Consider the following 22646-nt stretch of genomic DNA (forward strand, 5'->3'; position numbering starts at 1 on the left):
TTCCAAGGAGTAATGCAAACAACTTTCTCAATAACTTCCGAATTTTTCTTCATGCATGCAGTGCGGGAATTCTTGTTGTCTTGCTCGCGTCTGACCCCATGGAATCCACCATTGGGTAACGACATGAGCTTTATGCCTGCCTTGGTGCCACATCATCATCATCATCATCATCATCGTAGTATGGAACGGCATTATCTAGCTTTTGCTTGCCTGTCCCAGCATCGTAATAGCCAGAACGGGTCCCATTTCCACCGTCCCAAATATTGGCGGAGTCATCAAATGTGAAGTTATCTTCGTTGTGCTTATAAGGCACGCCACATGCTTTGTAACAGGCCTCAGTGCCCTGTGGTAGGGTCAGTCAGGAATGGACGACTGAATATCCTGCGCTATTGAGGAACAAATACCCATTGCGATCCAGTGCCAACTGGCTGCAGCGTCTGCTCAAGCCTATTCCAGACCTGCTTGGATAGTCCGCCTTGGAAGAGAGAACCGATCAGACCGTCAGGGAAATGGGTAGCAGCGTTCAATATATTTAGGGTACCCGGGTCTTCGTTGTTCAACACCGACACCAATTGCGCATTTGAGCAACCCATGTTCATCATGCTATGTACAGACCCTTTCGGGAAAACTGTCATAACACCCGGTGTAAGGATTGTCGAAATCAATTCCGCCCCGTTTTCATTGTACATCCAAGTCTGAGTGGTCCCATGTATGGCTATGGCGATGTTGTCTGCCCTCGGATGTTCGTGCGGCGGCAGAATGCCACATGGACCAAGTGAAATGAGCTGCATGGTCATTCCTGTGCCATACATTAGTGGGCTTGTGTAGGCATTGGCAGCTTTCACAGATCCCGGACTAAATGTGTAGTTTGCCTGAGCCCTGAAGTCAAAAGTCCAGGGCTGTTTCGCATCCTTGAGCAGCAGGAATTTATCTAGGTCTACGGGAGCAGTTTTGAGGGCTATAGCAAGGTCGTCGTCAAATTCGACAAGAGATGCAGCACAATATGCCGCAACAGGCAGAATGTAACGAAGCACGAACATTGCGCTCGATTAGCTAGACCTATGTAGGCCTAGAGGGAGTGATGGAGACAACGATGGGGCTTAGATTGTTATGAAGAAGAATTTCCTGCTTGTTTTCCCCCGTGCATGTGCGAAGATGGATGTAGAAATAGTGCAAGACAAGGCAAAGTACGAATGAATAGCCTCGTCCATCCGTGTGCAAGAGGAAACATATCAGCGTTCCCTGCGTCTCGAAATTCAACCATCCCGCTAGCTGTTTGCCAAATATTTTCTGTTCTGATCATTTTAATCGCAAAATTCATCAATATCTTTTGACGTGACCAGGTGTTCGGGATACAAGACTATCGAAGCCATGATCCTCCATCTCTATTATGCCATCCAGTGCGAGACAATTGAATGTCGTGTAATGAAATGATCCTGGTGGAGCTCTTCACATCTGAATTCGCGTTAGATCTATGCTTAATTCGTATAGTAATGGAGCGCACGAAAATTTAGAAACTAGTTCCCGCGACTTCTCTTCTAGCCGTAAAGGTCGTCGTCTGACGCCTGCAGGATCTATTGCTTTGAGGCTATGCTTTTTCAAGCAAGATCCGCTTCATCCATGTTCCTTGGATTGATTGTCAGCAACAAAGCGCTTGTGGGAGGTATAATTCACGTCAACAAAATCATGCAAGAGCTTAGAGCGAGCTCAGCTCAAAATCAATTACGCACCTGATGAATAAGGAATACCACTGAATTAATGCTAGATGGGATCTCGCCGAAATAGCTTCATCCACGGTGTGAATACGACCAAGTCCCTCAAACTCTGGATCGTAGCCTGGCATGTAACGGAAGATGTGAGGTGATAAGTCCCAGTAGAACCGAGTATCGGTATTTCCAGTCATGAGACATGGCGATACGATCATTTCCTCTCCATATAAAGCACGTGTTGTGCTTGCGAGAATGGCATACGGTGTCATGGGATCTGAACTAGTTGGAGTAACCGGTGCCGGCTCCAACTGGTTCCCCGCCCGGATGGTTATGGACGAAGGCTGTTCATCTGCATCGTTGAAGGCATTGACGCTTAGGTTGTACTTTGCTGCGACCTTATTCGCCAAGGATACAAGTTTGTCTTTAACTACGGTTGTGCGTTCTCCAACGTTAATCCGGTGATTGACTGTTACCTCCGTTCTTTCGGGAAGTGCATTGACTTTGACCCCTCCTCTTATCACGTCCACCGCAACTGAGGTGGTCATGAGGTACTTGATGTCCAATGACCCTTTTGAAGCTTCAAGAGCAAGTTTGTCCTTTGTGTTACAGCTTGCCTTCTTCGACCGCCGCGAAAGTAACTTCTTCAGCTTGGACGGAAATTCGTTCCCATGAGCTGCCCCACAGTGCAGGAGGCTTAGATATGGGTTCTCGTCATGAAGTCGAGGTTCATATAGGTTATTTTCAATCAATGTGACGAGCTCACTCGTAACACCGATGCTATTATGGTCTGGAGGGATAGATGAGTGACCGCCAGGCATGCGGACAACGATGGAGACATCCAAATAGCCCTATTGGCTGCTCTTAGCATGTCTACAATTTTGAGTCAATAGACGCACCTTCTCAGCAACGCCGGGTAGCGCGAAGGTTCTACCCCACATATTGTAGAATCCTGCTCCTTCATCGACAATAGCGGCAAAGCTGTTTTTGCCAAACTTTTGTTGCAAGAACTGGGACAACTCGCCAGCACCTTTTTTGCCGGAGCTTTCTTCATCAAATCCGAATGACAAGACAATAGTTCTCCTGGGACTGAATTTGGCAGCTATGAGCTGCTCTAGAGACTCAAGAATACCCGTCAAAGAATTCTTGCAGTCGGCAGAGCCTCGACCCCATATGAGTTTTCCGTCAAAATAACCGGAGAAGGGGGCATGAGTCCATGATTTGATCGTATCTTCGGGTACTGGTACAACGTCTTGATGTGCCATGAGTAGCAGAGGCTTTAGGGACGTATCGCTGCCGAGCCATGTATAGGCCAAACCATGCGTATTGACCCTGTCTAGATGCATCGTCTGGTGCACCAAAGGGTATGACTTCATCAAGTATGCTGAAAGATCGTAGAAAACGTCCCAGCGCTTGTCTTCTCCAACAGCACCAAGATCATCGTATGATATAGAAGGAATCTGTACAGCTCCTGAAAGCCTGGCAATTGAGCTATTGCGGAACTCCTCCGATCTCAGGTAATCATCCATTTTCGCGAGCTCGTTCGTTTTATGTGCTGGATAGAGTGCAGGGAATTGTGTGCACTGATATTTTTCCCCATTCTCGTGGAAGGGCAAAATGTCGAGGATTGACGGCAGGCTGTCGAAAGAAACATCACGTAATAGATTGTGTCCAACAATCATTACACCAACCAGAGATAACAAGAGGAGGGTTTTACGGAATGGTGTTAGTATTGCTAGTTTGCGTGGATGCCATTGCTTAGGCCCAAGTGTTTCTGATCGCTTCTCGGCCATATTTTAGATTCTCGCTATACTGTATGCAAGAATTTCGAAAAGTTGAATAAGTCTTGAATCGAACATCAAGCGCTTTCGAGGCAACTGTTGTGGTTGCCGAGCTATGATCAATCAGGCAGTTCATTCGGAATTTTGCCGATAAAGCCGAACATCACATAATCTCGCTTTTGTGTAGAAACCAGTCAAGTTTAGCGCAAGATAGAGTTTAAATATGTGCACAATGCAAAAGATCGATAAATTGGGTATCTTTTTACATAACGGAATTCTCGCGTCGCTTGTGGCTACGCACACAGCTTGGAGTGCAAAAAGAAAACTTAAATGAACGATAGTCTGCGCTCAACGAGAAACTTTTTATGCCTGGCCTTCTAGCAACCCTTAACTTACCTGCAAAGTAACCTGTCGTCTTCTCTAATGTATAAGAGAAAGTGAAATTGAGATGAGTATCAAAGAGCATCACTATCTTCGCTTCGTGGTGGCTCCCGGGTCGGGGGAGGCACGCTTCTGGCAAGGCTGAAGTCGAGGACATCGCTCTTCGGCACAACGTACTTACGCAGACACCAGCTAATCTGCACAGCGAGTGGACTCTCTTTTCCGAAAGCATCGATTTGCTTGCCCTTTGTGAAGATGATCTGGTTCTTGGAATCCTCCCGATCGTAAACCTTGTCAGATGAACCGAAAGCGATTATCGCTAACTTAGAGCTGCGCGGGGGATCTTGCGCCGCTGCAAATGCCATCGAGCGTTCAAAACCAGATTGGGCTAAAGCTTGGAGCAAAACTTCATAAGTCTTCCTAGGCAGCCTTGAGGTCGACGGTGTATTTGTAGGCCATGTGGTGATGTTCAGGGTAATTAAGTTTGGCAGATTTCCCAGTGCATTCTAGTGCCGCCAGTTAGTTAGGGACAATGCCTACGAGCTAAACAAAGTATGAATAAACAGAGATTCAAGTCACACACGGGTGATTAGAGTATTCTACGGCTTCTGACGAATGATTGATTCGATCAGAAATCTTGTGAATATTGAATATTGTAAAAAAAAAGGCCCACGAGTCTGCGCAGGACAAATGCGTTCAAAAGGCAATCTCAACTCACCTCGAAAGACTGAAATGCGTCTGAATTGGGTCTGATTAGACTTGTTGTTGGAAAGGCAATAGAGAGCTGTTCAAGCATGCTGCAGCTCTGACATATCTTGTCAAAGTCTTCAAAGTCGTATACAAGCTCTTCCTCCTCACCATCTCCCCGACTAGCGTGCACCTACAGAAAATTAGTCTTTAACCACTGACAGTCCAAACTCAGCGGGTGGGTAGGAATCAAGAACATCCCGATTATTATAAGTCAAGCAGGAATCTGGGATGACATGAGAGCAACCTAAAAGCGAAAGCATTAGCACTTACAATGAGTTCGCGCAATGTCTTGCCGTGTCGAGCAATGCCAGCGGAGGCAGGAAGCTGCTTTGCGTAGCAGATATCCAACGTCAAGATCTTGATTCCAGACACGAGGCATAAGAATCCGTCTAAAGCAGATAGAGCATCATTTTCAGGGTTATCGTCGTGTTTGAATTCCAACGTCTCCAACTTTTCTGGTAACTTGGTCGCTTTGCATAATTGAGCAAACAAGGAATCAGCCCCTGAGCAACCAAAAACTCGCAATGCCTTGAGATTGCGGAAGTCGACGATGTGGCAGTATGTGTCTGCAGCATATCGCAGGTTAATTTTTTGCAGCGTGAAATCCTTAAGAGCCATTGGCTGGCAGGTCTCGAAGGGCATAAGATGACCAAACAAGGTTGAAGTGATCAACCCCGGCGCTGTACTGGAGTCATTGAGTTCTCGACTAGATATTGTTGGTCGGTCTGTGTCGTCATCGAAGCTCGCATGGAGCGTGATCTTTTCCAGCTTCTTTGAGCGCTTCACCAAAGCAGCACACATATCGAGGACCTCTCGAGAGTCCGGGTACAGGCCAAGCTTCCGCACATTCTCAAACAGACTGTCGAAACCCGGATCCTTCTCAAGTTCGGGCAGGACGTTCCTATCTAATGATATGCCCTCAAGCCATTTCATCTTTCGCTGTTTCTTGTATAGCAGCTTCAAATTGTCTGCGGAGAAGGGCGTCCATGGATGCCACGAAAACTTTTCAAGCGTGTCCTCCGGCAGAAATTCGATGAGCATGCGAATAGCCAAATTGGCTTGGTTGACCTGATTGCACTTGTCTGCAACATCAGCTAGGTACAGATCCAACTTCTTTATATGTGGGAGGCCGATATTGCGAGGGTTGATGAAGGCGGTTAGACGGGTATCGGCATGGGAGCCGACTTCAAGCGTGACTTCATGATACAACTCCTTGACAGCCGCTTGATGCAGTTGCTTGCAAGTAAGACACACGTTGACGAGGTCCGTGGGACGGATAATCTGAGGACTGTTAGCCACACGAGCTCTAATGGCAAACAACACAGGCCAACAGCACGCACATAGCTAATCACCAAGGCCTGGATCTCCTTTGGCGTGTCTAGGAAATGTATCTTCCGCTTGGGTGCTGACGACGTAGGCTTGTCTGGCCGAGGTGCAGCGGCGGGCGTTGCGCCTAGGGACACATTTTCTGTGACTTCTATGCCCATGGTGCCCACGTATGTTTGGTCGAAATCTGAAGTAGAATATAAGAGTGGCCTTGTTTGAAATACAGAATGATTGTTTCTGGGTTGCGTCTTAAAGTAGATGTGTCAGTGATTGGTGATGTACGGAAGAAGATAGCTTGGCTCGTGAGGCCGCAGACCGCTGAAGGATTGACCGATTTTCTGTAGAAATTCGCAATGCTCTTCAGCTTTTCTCGAGCAGGACCTGATAAGTGACGGAAGAGAACGAAATGCGACACGATCGAACTACTTTGAGTGCATATGTAATAACATGAAAAACGAACTTATGCTTGGGAATCGCTTCGTTGCAGGGCTCAGTCCGCAGTTTAGCGCCCTGTAGCCTTATAAACTCCGCTGTTTCCTTTTTTGGCCATACGCTACAGGGCGAAGGCGGAAAGCCTTTCAAGCGCTAAGTTATTGCATGACAGTCCGACTTCAAGCTTCAAAAGGCATAAAGCGGTGGTCGGCCAACTTGAACCACGCGTTGTTCCACCGATTGCATGTAAGTGTACTCACGGCTGAACCTCACGAGATTCCGGAGCTCGTGCCCTTATTTACGACATGAAGTCACAACGCTGAGCACTGTTCTCAAACTCACGAAGCGATCTTTAACTCGAGCCTTCAGTTGAAACATGAGACCGTAGTTTTGGCTCTACAGCTCCGACACCTTATGAATTCTATAATTGTGGGGTAATATCGTGTACAGCGTCATTGCCGTCTGCGTTCAAGACAGCTACCTCGCTTCTTCCGTTGGCTGCCAGTGTGAGCCTCCTCACATCCTTCCTCGGATGTTTAAATCATACGGAGCGACATTGATACGCTGGCCTACTCTCGAAGTGTACGCGTTCCGGGTCCTCAGGCACGTTGTGCTTGACTTAATGGCGCGCTGACGATCTGCGGCAGATAGGCTCTGCAGCACCAATAGTATAGACGATTTTGGCTATTCGTCCAAACCGCCTCCTTCTTTTGATGCTGAAGATGTGACGAGTTCTGATTTAGATCTCTGATTCTTATCCAAACACTTTTCATTTGTCACCGGTGACGAAGACATCATGTCCAGAGCTTTGGCGAACGCAACAGCAAGGGACCACCCACCTCTTGCGTGGAAAAGGCTATGAGCTTCTTTGCATCCAAAGTTGGCGCTGGCCATTTATACATAGAGTGTGGCCCATAGATGCTTCCAGAGGCTATTTGTGAGCTTGGTCGGCGACAACTTACGCGACAGCGCATCTGTGGTTCAATTTTTTCCTGATCAAATTGAGCCGACATGAAGAAACAACGCCGCGTGCCCCGTACTTCGCCATGCCCCAATCATTCTTCAGACTCTGAAATCGGATATTTTGGAAGCGCCGAGTATCGTCAGGAAGTTCACCATATGCCGAAAGACGACGCTGGTGAGATAATACAAACCCAAAACTGTGAACAAGCTTGACTTTCCACTTTTGGCTTTGAGCCATTTTTTTTACCACGCTTCGAACAGACTAGAACTAGTGTAGAGAGACAGTGAATGGGTCAGTTGATTCTCCTACTAAAACTTGATGTTATGTGCGGCAGTAGCCTGCCGCCCCGGTACTGATCAAAAGGTATGGAAAATGGAATGTCTTGGACTACGTCGATGTTTCATGCGGAGGCATCATTTATTGCCGGATTGGTAGCAAGAGAAACGCATGCAAGCACGACCACGAGCTACTTGGCTTTCACAGTCGCGAGAATAACTTTCACGCGTTCAATAAAATTAGAACTTGCAGTTTATATGAGCACCTGCGTTGCAGTCACATGTCATTTCCTCTTTGTACGACAAACCAAACTCCTTGAACGATGTAAGTTATGGTCGAAATTTGATGATAATGAGGCCCACTAAGGGATACTTCAGCAAGTCGAAGGTGTTTAAGCTGAAGGAGAAAAGGCACAACTAGATCGATGCTTTCGGTCTTGAACAGGGGAGACTACATGTCCACTTGTGTGCACTTTGCAGTCGTGCAGAATTAAGGTCGATCTCTCCAATTCATACTCACCGACGATCGTCAGGAAATCAGAGGAATCACTTGATGAGAGGAGACGACTAAGAAGGAACTGGTTACTAGCACCATTATCCAAGTTGGTGCACAGCTTGTAGATCAGGGTGATATAGCGAGAAGCCACTTTGAAAAAAAATTTTCCGAAGCACTACTTGTACGCCTAGGCGTGGCTATTTTTGCGGCGGTCAACGTGAATACAGGAAAAAGCAATCTTTGGCACGGACGGACGATGGAATATCGAAGACGTGTGCTGAAGAGTGCAGATAATGCTGCATGCAGAAATTGGGCACCTCAGTACCATTGACCATTTACAGCGAACTCCTTTCAACGACGCTCGCATGGTCCTTCTCGGACCTCCTGTGTTGACTCATGCAAGCCACATAGCTCCGGGTTCTATTGTCGGAGCGGTGATTGACCCGCCTCCAGATGATGCTGAAGATAGCCACTAGACGTGTAGCTCGCATAACCGAGGCTTGCTGAGCTGTCAATATTTTCTCGAAGTGAAGAATTTCGATTCTCAAGGCGGAGAAGTCGATCACAACGACAATTTCCCTTCCAGTACCTTTACGGCCGCGCCACTGAGACGCACTGATTGGATTTTCCCACTGGTATCCGTGGTGACGACTACGCCGATCTCGCTCCTGCGACCCATTTCAACACCTTGTGTAATCTTGTAGCGTGATGTTGTCCCAGGCTTGCGCTGTTGCATTGCTAAGTAGCAAGCCAGCGTGCATGCTGCGCTTCCAGTGGCAGGATCCTCCCCCACACAGCTTTCAATCATGCGAGTCCGCAGACGAATGACCCCGTCTCCAACATCGTCTGACTGCAGCACGTAGAAATAGCATCCGACGAAGGACTCGTTCCTGCCACCGTCCAGTTGGGGTTCGATCGGATACGGTGTTGGGTTGACAAAGGTAAGAGAATCGAGAGAGTCGAGCTCGGCCAGGACGTACGTCATGCCTGCGACGATGGAGACGACTGGGGATTGATCGGGTAGCCTGCCCACTTTGGGCTGGAGCTTCATCAGCTCTGTGCTGCTGTACCGAGCTTTATGGACATGAACATTGTGCGGAATAGCCGCCTCTGCCGTCTTTTCAATCGCATCATATGTCAACTGCACCGGGCCTGCTTTCAAGTTGAATGAGCCAGACACGGTGCGCGCACCGTGGCCGGCCAAAGGCGAAAGCAGATGAATGGCCGTGCCAATGGTGGGATGGCCGGCGAAAGGCAGCTCTTGATCAAGAGTAAAGATGTCCACGACCCATTCGTTCTTGCCCCCGTCCTTTTGAGGATGGACGAACGTTGTCTCGGAGTAGCCAAATTCTCGAGCGATGGCTTGTTTCTGGTCCTGGGTCAGCCCCTCAGCAGGTACGTGGACGATGGCTAGCTGGTTCCCCGCATATTTTTGCCGTGTGAACACGTCCACGGTAACGAAGGTTGCAAGACTCATTCTCGTCGTGTGAGGATCGGCTGGGATGAGAACCTCAAAGAGATGGCTCTTTGATGTGCGCCACGCGTGTCCTGCAAAAGCATTGATTCCGATACGACTCGCTCACTGTGACAAAAATTTATAAAAAAAAAAAATCATGTGCGCCTTACGAGCAACATAAGCGGGGAAAAACCACGCCTTACGTAGCCATGTTCTCAGCAAGGGGAGGATCTATAGCGTGGATCTGTGAGAGCAACTCGTCAGACTCGCTCCCATCGCCACGACTGGGCATTTGATCGAGTGACCGCGGACGGCAGAGTAAAGCTTGGTCATGGGGCCAGAAGGGTTAACGTCTGTCTAGTCTTTATTTACACAAGCATAAATTCGTAGCTCAAGATGCGCTGGACGCCTACGATACCAGACTGGCCTTTGACACACACACACACACACAGTACGGACAGGGGCGCGCGGACATCTCAGCGCTGCTCGAGGTCTACTTCAAGACTTTGGCATCACACGATCGATCGCGAGTGAAATGCCATCAGCGCAGGCTAGCCCTGACAAAATTACACCGACGCCGTCATCTGCGGAGTGAATCTGGCTCTACGCTGTCGCGGTACGACGTTTCGGGACATTTTCCTCTGCTAAAAGCTTTTGTGTGGGAAGGAGATCCTGGCGGGACTTTGTAGCTACAGGTTCCTTTTCTCTCTGGGCGGGCCCCGCCTAGTGCAAAGTACAAAGCTTGCCTCCAATAATGACGAGGAAAATGCAATGTGTGTGCTAACCGTAGCACTGTAAAGCTGTCCCTCGTTGGCCGATGACAACGGGCTGGGATTGAGGATGTGCTGGGCTGTGTCGGTGTGATTTTGGGACTGTCCCGACAGTGTGGGTACAGACAGTGTGCATCAGATTAATTGCAGGAAGACAATTAAGCTCCGTTCTTACTTTTTTTTTTCTCTCCTCTTTTCTCGGATCACTAGATCAATGGCTAGACGTGTCGGAGCTTGGGACAAGATTGCGGGGCCTTTTTTCACCCGATCTTCGGGATGACGGCTACTGCAGGCATTCCACGATCGAACAGCACTGCAAAAGTGACTGCGTGCCGGGCATGAATACGAGGGAAGGGATCTCCAACTGATTGTTTGAGTGTAGCTGGGATATCAGCGCAGGGCGTTTGGCATATACACAGACGACGTTCGAAAGCTGTGTTTTGAAGCCGCATTGGGAAACGTGATTGGCAGGGTGAATCTTTCGTGATCGAAGCCACTGCGCCTTGCCAGCCAAAGGAGGGATGGCTCGTAGAGAAGCTCCAAAGGCTGGGGCATGCACGAATCTACAGAAGCAGGAAGAAGGAAAGAAAAAAAAAACACAAATTCAAATCCCACTTGCTGGATCCAAATAGCGACCCGCAGACAAGTCCACGATTGGTCGCCGTGGCCATTGTACAGAAAAACAACGGTCGAGCTTATCGAGGGAAGAGACGCTCGACGAACCTGGCCATAATTGTACAATGCAGCGCCTCCCAGCAGGAGACAGGATCACGGCGAGGATCCGAGTGAATGGAACCGCTTGGGGGTAACCGCGAACGTGGCTGCATCCACGAGCGTGGGGATCTGGCTGGTCCAGAGTCCGGGCGGGCCAGCCGAAGGCGTTGCAGTTCCGCTGGGAGACGCGGGCTGTGCCAGACGCAAGAGAAAGGAACACGAAGGAGACGGGGCGATGATTCAGGCCAGATTCATGAGGATGCAGGACGGTAAGGAGCGCACGCGAGACAGGAATTGCAGTGAGTTTCGCCGAGCAGGCCGCTGAGTTCCTGACTGTAGCCTGGGAGAGGCGCGGTGCACGCGCATGCTGGCCGCACCCTGCCTGTGCGGAGCCATCAACCGCGGAACCGAAAAGGCCCTTATGCGGTGCGAAAGACGCCCTCTTCTGCGAGCCGTCGCCGGGGTGGTCGGAGAGACGTCACTTGCCATCGGAGACGCAAGGAAACTTCCCGTGGGACACGGCAGGGACGCGCAGCGTTGGCGGCGGCCGAGCCACTGCTGCTGTCCGCTGCGGGTGGAGGCGTGCGAGAGTTTGATTTCATCTGCGCCTGCCGCCTCCGATTGATTCACTGCGGGCTGGGCAGAGGGAAAGGCCTGAGCAGACACGACTCGCCCAGCGCACCGCGGCACAGCGCAGGCAGGCAGCGCGCACGCCAGGCACGAGGGCCTGGAGGAATGTGCCCAGCGCAGTGTCCATATTCTGGCGGGTTTGGGCGTGCCCTGCATGCACGCAGCGATGTCATCCGAGCCCGGCCATGGTACGCTACGCGGCGGGCGGTGCGCTGTGCTGTGCTCCAGACGTGCTAGCACAGGCTGGGTGTTTCTGGCGAGATTCTGGTGCCCAAACGAGTGCACGGCGAAGTGCATCGCGGCTTGGGAGTCAAGTCGGGCGCGAGGATCAGGAGCCGTGCAAGTGGGCGAACGTTACGCAAACCGGGGCTGGGCACCGCGATGGGTTTGGGACAGGAGACGGCGTTGTGCGCGCAGGCTTGATGGGCACGGGAGCCGTAGGTTTTGGTGCGCGGCCGTGCTTGCTGTACGTTGGAGGGTAAGTTGAACGGACCGGCGTGTCTGACAGCGGGAGATGAGAGCGTGCGATGCGTGGTTGTTTGCGTGAGCGAGCGGGTGAGTGAGGGTGTGCGTGTGTGTGTGTGTGTGTGTGCGCGGGGCTTCGTTCGCCCAAGGAGAGCACAGTACAGAGGCAGAGGCAAGTCGCAGTCACAGTCGCAGTCGCAGTCGCAGCAGGAGAAGAGACGGCAGCGATGCCGTCCGCATCAACACCGACGTCCGGAGCAGCAGATTGCACGCGCCCTTCACTCTCCATCTCTCCTCGTCTCCCCCGTCTCCCTCTCTCTCTCTCTCTCCTTTCCTCTCTCCCTCCCTCGCCCTGTCTCTCTCCCTCTCTCCCCCTCGCACTCTCTCCACCCCTCTTAGCGAGGCCAGCAGAGGGCCGTCTGCGCGAGACTCGTTCGGGAAGAAGGCTTAACTAAGAGGAGCCTGACTACGTTAACTCAATGCAAAGCCAACAGCCCCCGTCTCCCCCTCCCCGGCTGCATGGGAACGCAGCGGGCCTTGTGTCGTTCGGGACTAGAGCCTGCTGCAGGAGAACACTGCACGGGCTGATAGATCTTCTACATGTCCTCAACCCACCACCCACCAAAAAGGCCGTCATGATTCTGCTCTCCTCGCCTCGCTGCCGTCTCCAGCTGGCTCTTGATTTCGCTCCCTTATCTCTCCAACACGTCCTGCGATCCTCTCGCTCCGCCCTTGCTTGTGTACCTAGCCGTGGTCTCCGTTTCGCTTGCCTCCCGCCGCCTCCCGTTTGTGCCGGCCTGCCACTCGTTGTCGGCACCTTGACCTGTGGACGAGCTGGCAAAAGTGACCAGTCGCAGCAACATCCTGCTTACTACATGCCACGGACTCACGCTTCCATCTCCGGTTTTGCCGATGCCTGAATCTGTCTGTGTTGTGCATCTCACGTCGGAGTCTACCCCATAGTGTCTTGCCATTCCACCAACCGCGCTCTGGTTCGCCCTCGGGTCTTGCACACGCCAGCGCAGGGCCTTCGCGATCGCTGTCAGATCTGCCATCTGTCCCCATCCCTCGGGAAGGCTCCGCGCGCGTCCTGGAACTATATCAGTTCGCAAACGTCCGCCCCGTCTGCGCAGGCCGGTCTTGCCGCATCGTGAGACGCTGTTGGGGACTCTGTTGACTCTACGTTTGCCAGAGTTGGACGTGTGCCATCCCTCAACCCTCACAAAGGTCGGCTTGCCTCCGTGCTGAGTAGCAAATCCCCGCTTTCCAGGCGTGACCGGAAACGACGCTTGCTTGCTCTGTGGCCGATTGCGATCGCGTTTGCCCCGGAAATTCTTGCCGAACCTCGACAGTGGATGGTTGCCACGGACATCATCTCGCCGTGGTAAACACAACGCGCCAAACGCGAATCTGATCCAGCGCGCCCGCTTCAAAACACACCGAATCGCAGCGCTCGACTTGCTCGGATTGCACATTTATACGGGGCCCGTTCTCTCACGCTGCAGGTTCCGCCCCGCGCTGCTTGACTGTCGTGAGAACCGCTTTCGAATCCAGCTCTCGACATGGCCAGCGTCCGATCCTCCTTCGCCCATTCACGGCAGAACTCGGACCAGTCAAATGCATCCGGCACTTCGTACCAGTTGATCTTGGAGCACATCCTCTCGTATCCAAACACGTACGAGATCCCACTTCGGACCATGTACACGCTGAATTGCGCCCCGCGTGCGCAGCCGCCGTCAACACACCAGAGTCGGGCTCCCTCACCCACGTCGTCTTCAGGATCGCCCACGTCGCCAACTTTCCCGTACGACCAGCAAGCGGCCACGGCGCAGTTCACGTCCGCGTTGATGGACCAGTTATCACAGTTGCCCTTGCACTCGTCCTCCCTCCCACCCGCTTTCGTCACCTCCTTTGTGAACCGTTGCTTCCCGGTCGAGCTCGAGTGTGTAGACTTTCCCCAGTCCCTGACCGCGCTGGACTATCTGAAAGACCTCGAAGTGCGAAGAAGTAAAGAGATTGTTAACTCGTTCCGCACCCTGGACCTCGATCAGTCGAATCTGTCATCGGAGAAGATACACGAACTTCGGAGCTGGAATCCTGCTGTTGCTGACTGGGTAGAGAGCCTGGAAAACAAGCTGCGCAAGGTTGAGGCTTTGTACACGTCTGTCTACATCTCACTTCGCAGATGGGTTTGTTCATCCGCCCCTTCTTTACGCTCTGCGCTCTCGCTAACGAATGCAGATCTTGATAAATGAAATGTGTCTAGAGCCGTTCAGCAAGAACAACTGTCTTGCCATGCTTAACACGCTATACCCACCGGTCATGTCGTCACAGCCGACCGCCAAGCTAACCATAGCCACCCTTCAAACCCAGCGTGAGGGCTTCTTCAAGTACATCCAGACGGTCGAGAAGAGGGGCACCGGATGTCTCGCGACCTTGATGAAGCAAGGACGAAGGGAAGGCGAAGTCAACGGATGGCCCGCGGCGAGGCGAGTTTTGTCGCAGTACCTTGCCTTAGCCAACAGCATCATCAATGAGTGTTGGGACATCAACAACCTGAGATTTAATGTAACACGACCTCTGGGACCTGCGGCGCCTCCTCCTGCAACGCCAACTGCGGGACAAGACTCCGAAAAACGGCATGGCAAGATGGACTCGGGTGTCAGCTTTGGGCCCCAGGGTCAGCAGCACTACAAAAGTGACTCAACAAGTAGTGCCAAGTCTGCTCCCGTACATCGAACCCCCCAAGTCGATTCAATTGGTAAAGGAGGCACCGCCCTGGAACGACTGGCCCGTGAATTTCGTAAGATTCGGCCGAAGCAGAGGTCTGTCAATGAGATCGACGGTTCCAGAAGGCCTTCGTTCCAGACCAGCGACCAAGAGAGTCAATCTCCGACGTCTCCTTCGTCTGTGAAACCCAAAGGAAGCCTGAGCAGATTACGCAAGATGAAGTCTCTTGGCACTCTACACGACAACTCGAGCTCCAACAGCATTTTGGGCTTCTCGAGAGCCGCGACTCCAACCTTCGACCCAAAGGAGATGAAGCGGCATCGAGACGCGTACGAACGACGTGCCGTAGAGATGTCGTTCCCATGATCTGCAGCGACCAACGTTTGTCTTTCACCTTTGTACAATATACTCTCGCAATCCGGGCGCAAGCTTTTACACGATTACATCAGCGCATGTCACGGCTAGAACACTGAATTCATTCTCTCACGAGAATACCAACAAAGCGAAATCACGTCCTCTTCACGGTAGCATTGAGAAATGTTTCATGACTTTTTGGGCCTGCCTCTTCAATCCGGATCACGCATGACATCGGGCGGTTCTACCCACTTCTTTGAGCGTTCCTTGAAGCCAGCTGAAGACTTCCGGCATCCAACTCACCATAACAAATGTATCTTCAGAGCTCGGCATCAATCTTCGTCACGCCACTTTGTTCCTCTGCGATAGCAAGTGCGCAACAGCCAATCTTTACTTTCCTTTCTGCTTGAGTCCTACCCAAGTAGCGTTCTGGCATGGCATGTTCACATCGGCGTATGGCCGGGGAAAAGTCTTAAGTTCTTGTTACAGGTCGTTGACCAAATTTTTTTTTTTCATGCCCCATCAGAATTTTTCGGACGGCTTCAGAAAACGAACCATCATCCAGGCGACGTTATGAAAATTTAACGTTTGGACACGAACATATTTCTTGTACAATGGCATTCACAGGGAGGGTTTCGTGTGTGAGATACACGGCTCATAGTCTATATAGAGTTGCGAGTTGAGCGGCACAAGTTTGTGAACGCACAGCTGAACAAAGAATACATCAACTGGAAACAAATCGTTCTTTCTCCGCGACCATCTCATCGTGACACGCATAACCGAATTGCCTCAAACACCAGCGGTTAGACTGAGAATCTTCCACAACATGCACCATAGGGGGACTTACTTCTCCCCATCGCTCCGAACGGCATGCAGGTGCGAAGAACCCAAGCTCCAGCGCTGCGGTTTCGATGTGTTCCTGCATTTGCCTAGGCCCCAACTATCTTATCCTTGGAGGGGAAAAGGAAAATGACGCCCCATCTTTGCCGTCCCAGATTTCGAGCAAACACGTGTGACGGCTCAACCCGCTGTTTTTCCCTTCCCTTTGAGACCAAACAACGAACCGCCACCCCTGCATTCGCCTAGAGCGACGACGGTGCGAGCGTCGCCCTCCAGCCCGGTGACGCGGCCTCAAGTCCCTCCCTGGCACTAGCGGACGCCTCTGCACACGCAAACAACAAAAGCCAGCGCGCGGGAAGAAGAACGGAAGAGAAAAAAAGGGCGAAAAAACAGAAGGAGGAGCGTGTAAGGAAAAATCGGGCTGCCACAGCTGCTCCACCGGAGCGGTACGAAGCTGGGATCCCCCAGCCATGCCGATCGGCCCGCTCAAGTTTGACTTTCTTATTTTCTTTTGCTTTTTCTTTTCTTTTTTTTTCTTTTTTTTTTTTTTTTAATCCACTTTCCTTGGTAATGGGCGCCGACCGTCCGGACAGATTCTCATTCGCCCATGGCCCTTTTTTTTCCCTCCGTGTTTTTCATTCTCGGGTTGATGTGGGGGGGGGGAGCGAAGACGGGACGGGGAGACGGGAGAAGGGACGGGAAGCATGCGTGCGGGAGAGACACCAAACATATATATATAATTTTTTTTTTCTTTCTCTCTATTCGTACGCGGCATCCCGGCGCGGCAGTAAACGTGGTCGTCGTCCGTCGTCATCCAGCGTGGTAGTGATACTTTTTTTTTTTCCTCTTCTTCTTCTTCTTCTTCTTCTTCTTTTTCTCGCTCGGTCCGAGTCCTCCGCCGCCATTCCTTTCCCCCATCTCCCTTTCTCCACCGTCCGTGTCGGACGCTTACGGGAGAGATGCGATGGGTGGTGGGGGGAAGGGGGGACGGAGAATGGCAGGAAAAAAAAAAGCTTCTTGAATCCTGCGAAGCCGGCGATGGGAGGGATCCTCGTAACGGGCACATCGAGGCTCCGCACGGCGTGCGGTATTTTTAGAGTCTGGCCCATCGTTCATTACCTTGATTCGTCGCCGACGAGAGAGACGGGCGTAACAGCGTTGTGGATTCTAAGCTGTGCTGACGTGCGCATGCGAGAGAAGCAGTCGACAATGCAAGTTTTCTCAGCTTGGGGCTAGTGCGGCTGGTGATTGCGGTGGCGTAGGACGTCGAACACGGGATCTCGTTTCGTTCACTTGAGGTTTACGAAGCAGCGCTGTTCAATCACCTTGAATCTTGTTGGGATGTTGATACACCTGTCCAAAGTGCGGTGGATCATCAACGTGGACTGGGATGTGACGGCTGCGGATACAAAGAGGGGCGCAGACGTGACTGTGTTTGCACAAGCGAAAAAACAAAAAAGCAAAAAGTAAAATTGATTTCTGTAGGGATTGCACGGAAAGGAAGCTACTAAGTTATCTTTCTCTCACGTATGACGTTCCTCTTGACCCGGTCCCATAATTGAATTTAGAACCCTATTAACGCCGAGGCCGAATTGCTCATGCTGCCCTCTTATTGTAGCCATCAAAGACGCCATTGATATGCTGATCATGACTGTTTCGTGCATTTCACTAGCATGTTCATCCCAGAGTCCCAGCGTCACGTCGTACAATATACTTGAAATACAGAAAGTCGTGTGTAAACCTTAGTCGATGTGTCAATCTTGAAGGCCGGAAGAAAAAGCCCAGCGTAGTGCCATGACCTGTGCGAGGTGTTCCCCTTTCAAAGTCGAAACACATCTCTACTCATCGCCTCTCGCCTTTGCTGTCTTTTGCTTCTTGCGTACAGGCCTGGAGTCGGTGACCGATGGTGACGCAGGTAGATCAGGCGATGCAGACTTGACCGCTTCGAATCCGTTGCCGTTCGTGTGTTGTGACATCATTGACGGGTTCGAAACTTGCGTTTTCGGCCCGCTTGCGGCTGATGACACAAGAGGCCCTGGTTGTCTGGCCAAAGATGAAAGCGATTCTGCGGCTGCCAAAGTCGGTGCTAGAAGTGAATGCTGCTGTAGAAGGGCTGGTGCCGACGTTGCCTTAGCCAGGTTTGACATTGGTGGTGGTGGTGGTGGTGAAGTGGCCAACGCCGGAAGAGCATGGCCTATGGTCGTTGTGTGGCTTATCCCTGGAAATGACGCTTCGACTGGTCGAGAAGTAGGAGCATTGTTGTTCTGCGCTGTCGGCGCCGGCAGGACCCTTTTGGGGCCCGGTATTGCGCGGGGTGCTGACAATGAGGTAGGTGGACCACTTTGAGACGGCGCAAAGAGTTGGGGCACTCTGGGTGGCGCGTTAACCCAGCTTGGAGGCGAAGAAGATTGTGTCGGCGCTGTGTGAGCATCCGAACTCCTGGATGCAATCGAGGGGTGTCCAGTCGACGATCCGGTTTGAGACGGAGCAGGTGGTGCTGTCAATGGCGCATTGAATGTCGAGTGTTGATCTGCATAAGGTAGAGGATGATGTGCCGCAGACAACAGCGGCGGAAGCGTAGACGGCGTGCTAGCTGATAATGTCCCTTGCACTTGATTAAGACCCGGGGCAGGTGACGGCCGGAAAGTGTGATAAGGGTTTGAAGGCGTAACAAGGACGGGAGGTTGTGAAGTGCTCGCAGGTGTCAGAGAAGGCGATCTTGCTCTCGGACCTGCATGTGCCGAGCTTGGTAAAGGTGTCATTGACGTCAATCGTGCCGTCGGTAGATGTGAGGGCATAGAAGCTTGTGTGCGCCCTTGAGCTAAAGGTGGGTGGGTCATTGTAGTCGGTCCATATGTGGCCGTAGTCGAGATCGAAGGTAACGAAACACTCGTGATCGGCTTGTCCTGAGCACTTGTCGTCGGCAAAGGACTTTCTCCTCTCATCACAGCTTGAATCGCAGCCTCGACATCTGGGCGCTTCTTCAGTTTGTGCCATTTGTTACGGCAATGAAGACGGCTTCGAGAACCTTTCATGAATGCGCTGATGGCGGTGAAGTTGAGATGATCGATTGGCTCGAACTTCTCCGACACCGTTCTTCCCTGTCTACGCTGGTTCTCGCGTTCCACGCGTGCTTGTGCAAGCATCTGCTTGCAAATTTCGACGAACTGGGCCTCTTCTGCGTCTGTCCACGGCCCGCGCGTGAGTTTGCAACCGTTCTGGGTGTAATTACGCCATCGGTCGCGACATTGTTCTGCACTTCTACCTGGGACTTCTTCGCAAATCTTGGCCCACTGATCAGGTGCCTTAGCATACGCTTCCGCAAGTGCTTTTTCTTCTTCTTCAGTCCATGGTCCTTTCTTTTGGTTATTGCGGAAGACGCGTTTGGCCGCTCTTTGAATTGAGTTCTTTGTGCGCTGAGGTAAAGCCTTGCACACTTCGTCCCAGAAATCTCCTGGTATGTTGCCCTCCCTTGCCTTACCACACACGTAATCATTAGCCAGCTCCACACTAATATTGTGCTTCTTGCAGTACTCGTCGATGGCGTCCTTAAGAAAGCTTTGTTCCATCTTCGTGAAACGGCCCTCGTCGCGCAACTGCGCTTCTTCGTGAGCTGTCAATGGAGCGTTTGGATCAAAGTTTTCGGGGCCAGACCGTGTCTGAACATAGCTTGGTGGTTGTGCATGTGGCGAGTAGATAGTGTAGTGAGTGGCTACAGTAGGCTGTGGTGGCTTCCAGCCATAGGGAGTCGGGGCATGGGAAGATGGTTGTACTGGCTGCGACTTGGCCGGTGTTTCTGTAACCGACTCTTCATCATCATCGCTTTGCGCCGCCGCAACACGCTGCAATAAACCAAGAGCGTCGGTGTCCACGTCCGACTCCGAGTCATTCCCATTGTAATCTCCGTTCTGACCCGCACTCTTGTCCTCATTCTTTGTCGCAGCGATGTTGGACGGTGCAAGCACAGAGTCCAGGGATGAAATTGAATCGGTACTCGATTTTCGTACAGCGCTTACACCTGATTCATCATTTGATACTGCTCGGTATGGAGAACCCGTCTTGATGACATCGGATTCATGTGATGCCGCATGTTCGTTCGAGTCCTTTTGCCGAAGTTTGCTGGCCTTGGTAGCCTTTTCCGCGCCTCTTAATTCTACATTCTTTCTAGAAATATTTTCCATACGAATTTCTGTCTTGGACGTGCGCTTTCTCTTCAGAGTCACCGAATGTGCTTGCGGATGCGGCAAGGTTGGTGAAGGCGGTCGGTCGCTTCCGTTGACTGATGTCCAGCCATTGCTGCGGGCTACGACACCATTAAGATGTTGCGATGTAGGTCCTGGCCTCGTATCTATTGTAAACTCAGTCAGTTCGGACGAACGCAAGCAAACAAGGGCAAAGAGCGTCGATCCCTAGTCGTGTCGGTCTAGGTGAGCGCAGAGCCAAAACATTTGCTCCTGATCAGGCCAAGCAAGAAAAAGGGACATATTGGATACGTACGATCTAAGGTAGACATTTGCGAAGCTTCCTGCCCCATTCTGCAAGGAGTGTCGAGGCATGTGCGGCAGAATGTAGGAGAGGTGGATTGTCTTTGGCACGGGTAACAGGCGGGTAACGCACACGACGGACTGAGTCTAGATGCCTGGAGACCTAAGGAGTGCACATGCCCTGTCTGCTCATTGGTCAGAAGCCGCAACTGGACAAGTGTCACCCGGGGTCATGCTCACCTCGGATTCGTTGGGACCGTGCACCGGAATCAGTGGGAGGGCGGCGTCGTCTGACAGCTCGCAATCCATGTGTTCCGTACATGTGCGGCGGTCGTTCATGTTTTGGAGCATCCAGTCCGTGTTGAAACACCCAAAACCGCCATTCCAAACACTCCAGGCCCCCAAATTGCACAGCTCCGCGAACTGCACGTCACTCCCGTCCCAGCTTGTCAGTTCAAATGGGACTTGACAATCTCCGCCGGAGTCTTGCTGTGGATTTGTGCTGTAGTTTAGTGAGATCTGCTGATCATCCTGGAAGACGTGGAATGGCTCCTTGTTTTCACAAGCAACGGATGTGTCTCCGCAACCCAGGTTCAACAAAGCAATTCGTGATGGGAATAGAAGCGGGGAATGATTCTGGTCAGCTTGATCTGGGAAGAATTGAAAGGTAGACTCTTTTTCGACGGCACTCGAAAGTCGTATTCTGCTATGAAGTACCGAGCTGTGCAATTGGTCTCGAGCCGGTCCAAATTCTTCGCGATATCCAGGCCCATTAAGGGATGTCGGGTAAGAATGGCCGAGCTTGGACCAAATGTAAGTGTGCTGTATCGAAGTTGATCGCAGAGAGTTGATCTGGGCAAAAGAACAAGGCTGCGTTCCAATACCGCTGCCGCTGCGGATGCCCGCGAAGGAAACTGGCTGAGCAGGTGATTCATGGGAGACAAATTCTGAAACTGAAGGAGATGCAGTCATCCATTCCGGCCAGTAGATAGGACCGGATTGTTCGCTTTGGTGTGGACTGAAAATCGTGTTGATCTGGTTCACTCCTGACGAATCTGTCGGGTTGGGCTGGCTCAACTCTCGGAGTTCTTCTCGCTGAGCTGCCCTCACCAGTTCTTCGTTTACAAAGTTGTCCCGTGAAGGATAAGGGTATTGAATATCAGAGAAATGAGGATCCTCTAACTCCAGATTTATAAACAAATTGTTTGTCTGAAGGTCAGATGGCATGTCTGACGGCTGCATGTTCTGACTTGCTAACATTTCGACTGCATCCCAAGATGCAGCAGCATCTTCCTCGTCAATCTGAAGACGACGGAAAGACATTATTCCTAGTCCCGATTTTACTTCATTAGCATGCCACTGCAAACGATACTGGCGATCCTACTTGGGGTCTTCAACTATGATCCTGTGTAGAAGTGGGAAGATAAGGATATTAGTTCTTTGCTGATCGGTCGAATGTCCAAGCTATTTTATTTTACGTTAATTTTTAGAATAGGAAAGGCACAGCGATGGATGACAATGGACAGGAAACGTTTGGAATTGTATTGATCGCATATTGACGGCCTTTCATCTACCGAAGTCCCTCAGATCCAACGGATCAATTACCTGGATTTTTGTTTTGCTTGGCTCTAGAGACACAGAATGGCCATTGTCCTTACGTTTAGAGTCGTTGGGTCCATTGCTAACGAACTCGCTCGATCAAGGCAGATCTAAGAGCTGGCATAATAGAATGGGATCAATAACGTGACTTTGGACGCAACGGCTGCACGTGCTCTTATACACGGCAAGTACTACCTTATTCGCCCTTCAACGAGACAGATTTAGTACAAATTCAACAGAAGGCAGCCAGGCATAAAGTTAAAGTAAGCTGCGTCAGGATGTGCAGATGATACAAGGTCGGCTCGCCCACGCCTACGCCTGTTATGTGCTCAGCCTCGAACGCGGCGATCCCACGATGCCAGGGAAACTCCTCCGGCCCCATTGAATAAAACCCAACTTAGAATGGATGGTTCGTCCGCCGTGACCTCGCGCGCGACAAAGTTCACGCTGGCGAGTCACGCCGTTGCTCGCAGATACTTGTAACACGGGCCGT

At 51.3% G+C, this 22646-nt stretch overlaps 9 protein-coding genes across 9 annotated transcripts; 1 reads left to right on the top strand and 8 right to left on the bottom strand.

Moving 5' to 3' along the window:
• Positions 1–11: 11 nt before the first annotated feature.
• On the bottom strand, positions 12–1040 carry PV09_05633 (uncharacterized protein; the record flags this gene model as incomplete). Its single annotated transcript, XM_016359162.1, has 2 exons — positions 12–343; positions 405–1040. The coding sequence occupies 2 exons, from the start codon at positions 1038–1040 to the stop codon at positions 131–133; spliced, it is 849 nt and encodes a 282-aa protein (XP_016212841.1). The 3' UTR covers positions 12–130.
• Positions 1041–1598: 558 nt separating this feature from the next.
• PV09_05634 (uncharacterized protein) lies at positions 1599–3529 on the bottom strand (the record flags this gene model as incomplete). Its single annotated transcript, XM_016359163.1, has 3 exons — positions 2606–3529; positions 1731–2557; positions 1599–1626 (listed from the first exon to the last, which is right to left on the bottom strand). The coding sequence occupies exons 1-3, from the start codon at positions 3497–3499 to the stop codon at positions 1599–1601; spliced, it is 1749 nt and encodes a 582-aa protein (XP_016212842.1). The 5' UTR covers positions 3500–3529.
• A 183-nt stretch (positions 3530–3712) lies between these two features.
• Positions 3713–6414, bottom strand: PV09_05635 (uncharacterized protein). The gene is made up of 4 exons (XM_016359164.1): positions 5959–6414; positions 4889–5899; positions 4587–4748; positions 3713–4374 (listed from the first exon to the last, which is right to left on the bottom strand). Exons 1-4 carry the CDS (start codon positions 6103–6105, stop codon positions 3943–3945), a joined length of 1752 nt encoding a protein of 583 aa, XP_016212843.1. The 5' UTR covers positions 6106–6414; the 3' UTR covers positions 3713–3942.
• A 1825-nt stretch (positions 6415–8239) lies between these two features.
• On the bottom strand, positions 8240–9707 carry PV09_05636 (uncharacterized protein). The gene has a single exon (XM_016359165.1). It carries the CDS (start codon positions 9586–9588, stop codon positions 8674–8676), a length of 915 nt encoding a protein of 304 aa, XP_016212844.1. The 5' UTR covers positions 9589–9707; the 3' UTR covers positions 8240–8673.
• Positions 9708–12769: 3062 nt separating this feature from the next.
• Positions 12770–15969, top strand: PV09_05637 (uncharacterized protein). Its single transcript, XM_016359166.1, has 2 exons — positions 12770–14335; positions 14388–15969. Exons 1-2 carry the CDS (start codon positions 13709–13711, stop codon positions 15240–15242), a joined length of 1482 nt encoding a protein of 493 aa, XP_016212845.1. The 5' UTR covers positions 12770–13708; the 3' UTR covers positions 15243–15969.
• Positions 12839–13621, bottom strand: PV09_05638 (uncharacterized protein; the record flags this gene model as incomplete). Its single annotated transcript, XM_016359167.1, has 1 exon — positions 12839–13621. The coding sequence occupies one exon, from the start codon at positions 13619–13621 to the stop codon at positions 12839–12841; it is 783 nt and encodes a 260-aa protein (XP_016212846.1).
• An 851-nt stretch (positions 15970–16820) lies between the features above and the next one.
• Positions 16821–17516, bottom strand: PV09_05639 (uncharacterized protein). Its single transcript, XM_016359168.1, has one exon. It carries the CDS (start codon positions 17177–17179, stop codon positions 16829–16831), a length of 351 nt encoding a protein of 116 aa, XP_016212847.1. The 5' UTR covers positions 17180–17516; the 3' UTR covers positions 16821–16828.
• A 33-nt stretch (positions 17517–17549) lies between these two features.
• Positions 17550–20631, bottom strand: PV09_05640 (uncharacterized protein). The gene is made up of 2 exons (XM_016359169.1): positions 20568–20631; positions 17550–20418 (listed from the first exon to the last, which is right to left on the bottom strand). The coding sequence occupies exons 1-2, from the start codon at positions 20602–20604 to the stop codon at positions 17909–17911; spliced, it is 2547 nt and encodes an 848-aa protein (XP_016212848.1). The 5' UTR covers positions 20605–20631; the 3' UTR covers positions 17550–17908.
• Positions 20632–20743: 112 nt separating this feature from the next.
• Positions 20744–21877, bottom strand: PV09_05641 (uncharacterized protein; the record flags this gene model as incomplete). Its single annotated transcript, XM_016359170.1, has 1 exon — positions 20744–21877. The coding sequence occupies one exon, from the start codon at positions 21875–21877 to the stop codon at positions 20744–20746; it is 1134 nt and encodes a 377-aa protein (XP_016212849.1).
• Between the last annotated feature and the right edge of the window lie 769 nt (positions 21878–22646).

Source organism: Verruconis gallopava, assembly GCF_000836295.1.
Source record: "Verruconis gallopava strain CBS 43764 unplaced genomic scaffold supercont1.18, whole genome shotgun sequence".
NCBI lineage: Eukaryota > Fungi > Ascomycota > Dothideomycetes > Venturiales > Sympoventuriaceae > Verruconis > Verruconis gallopava.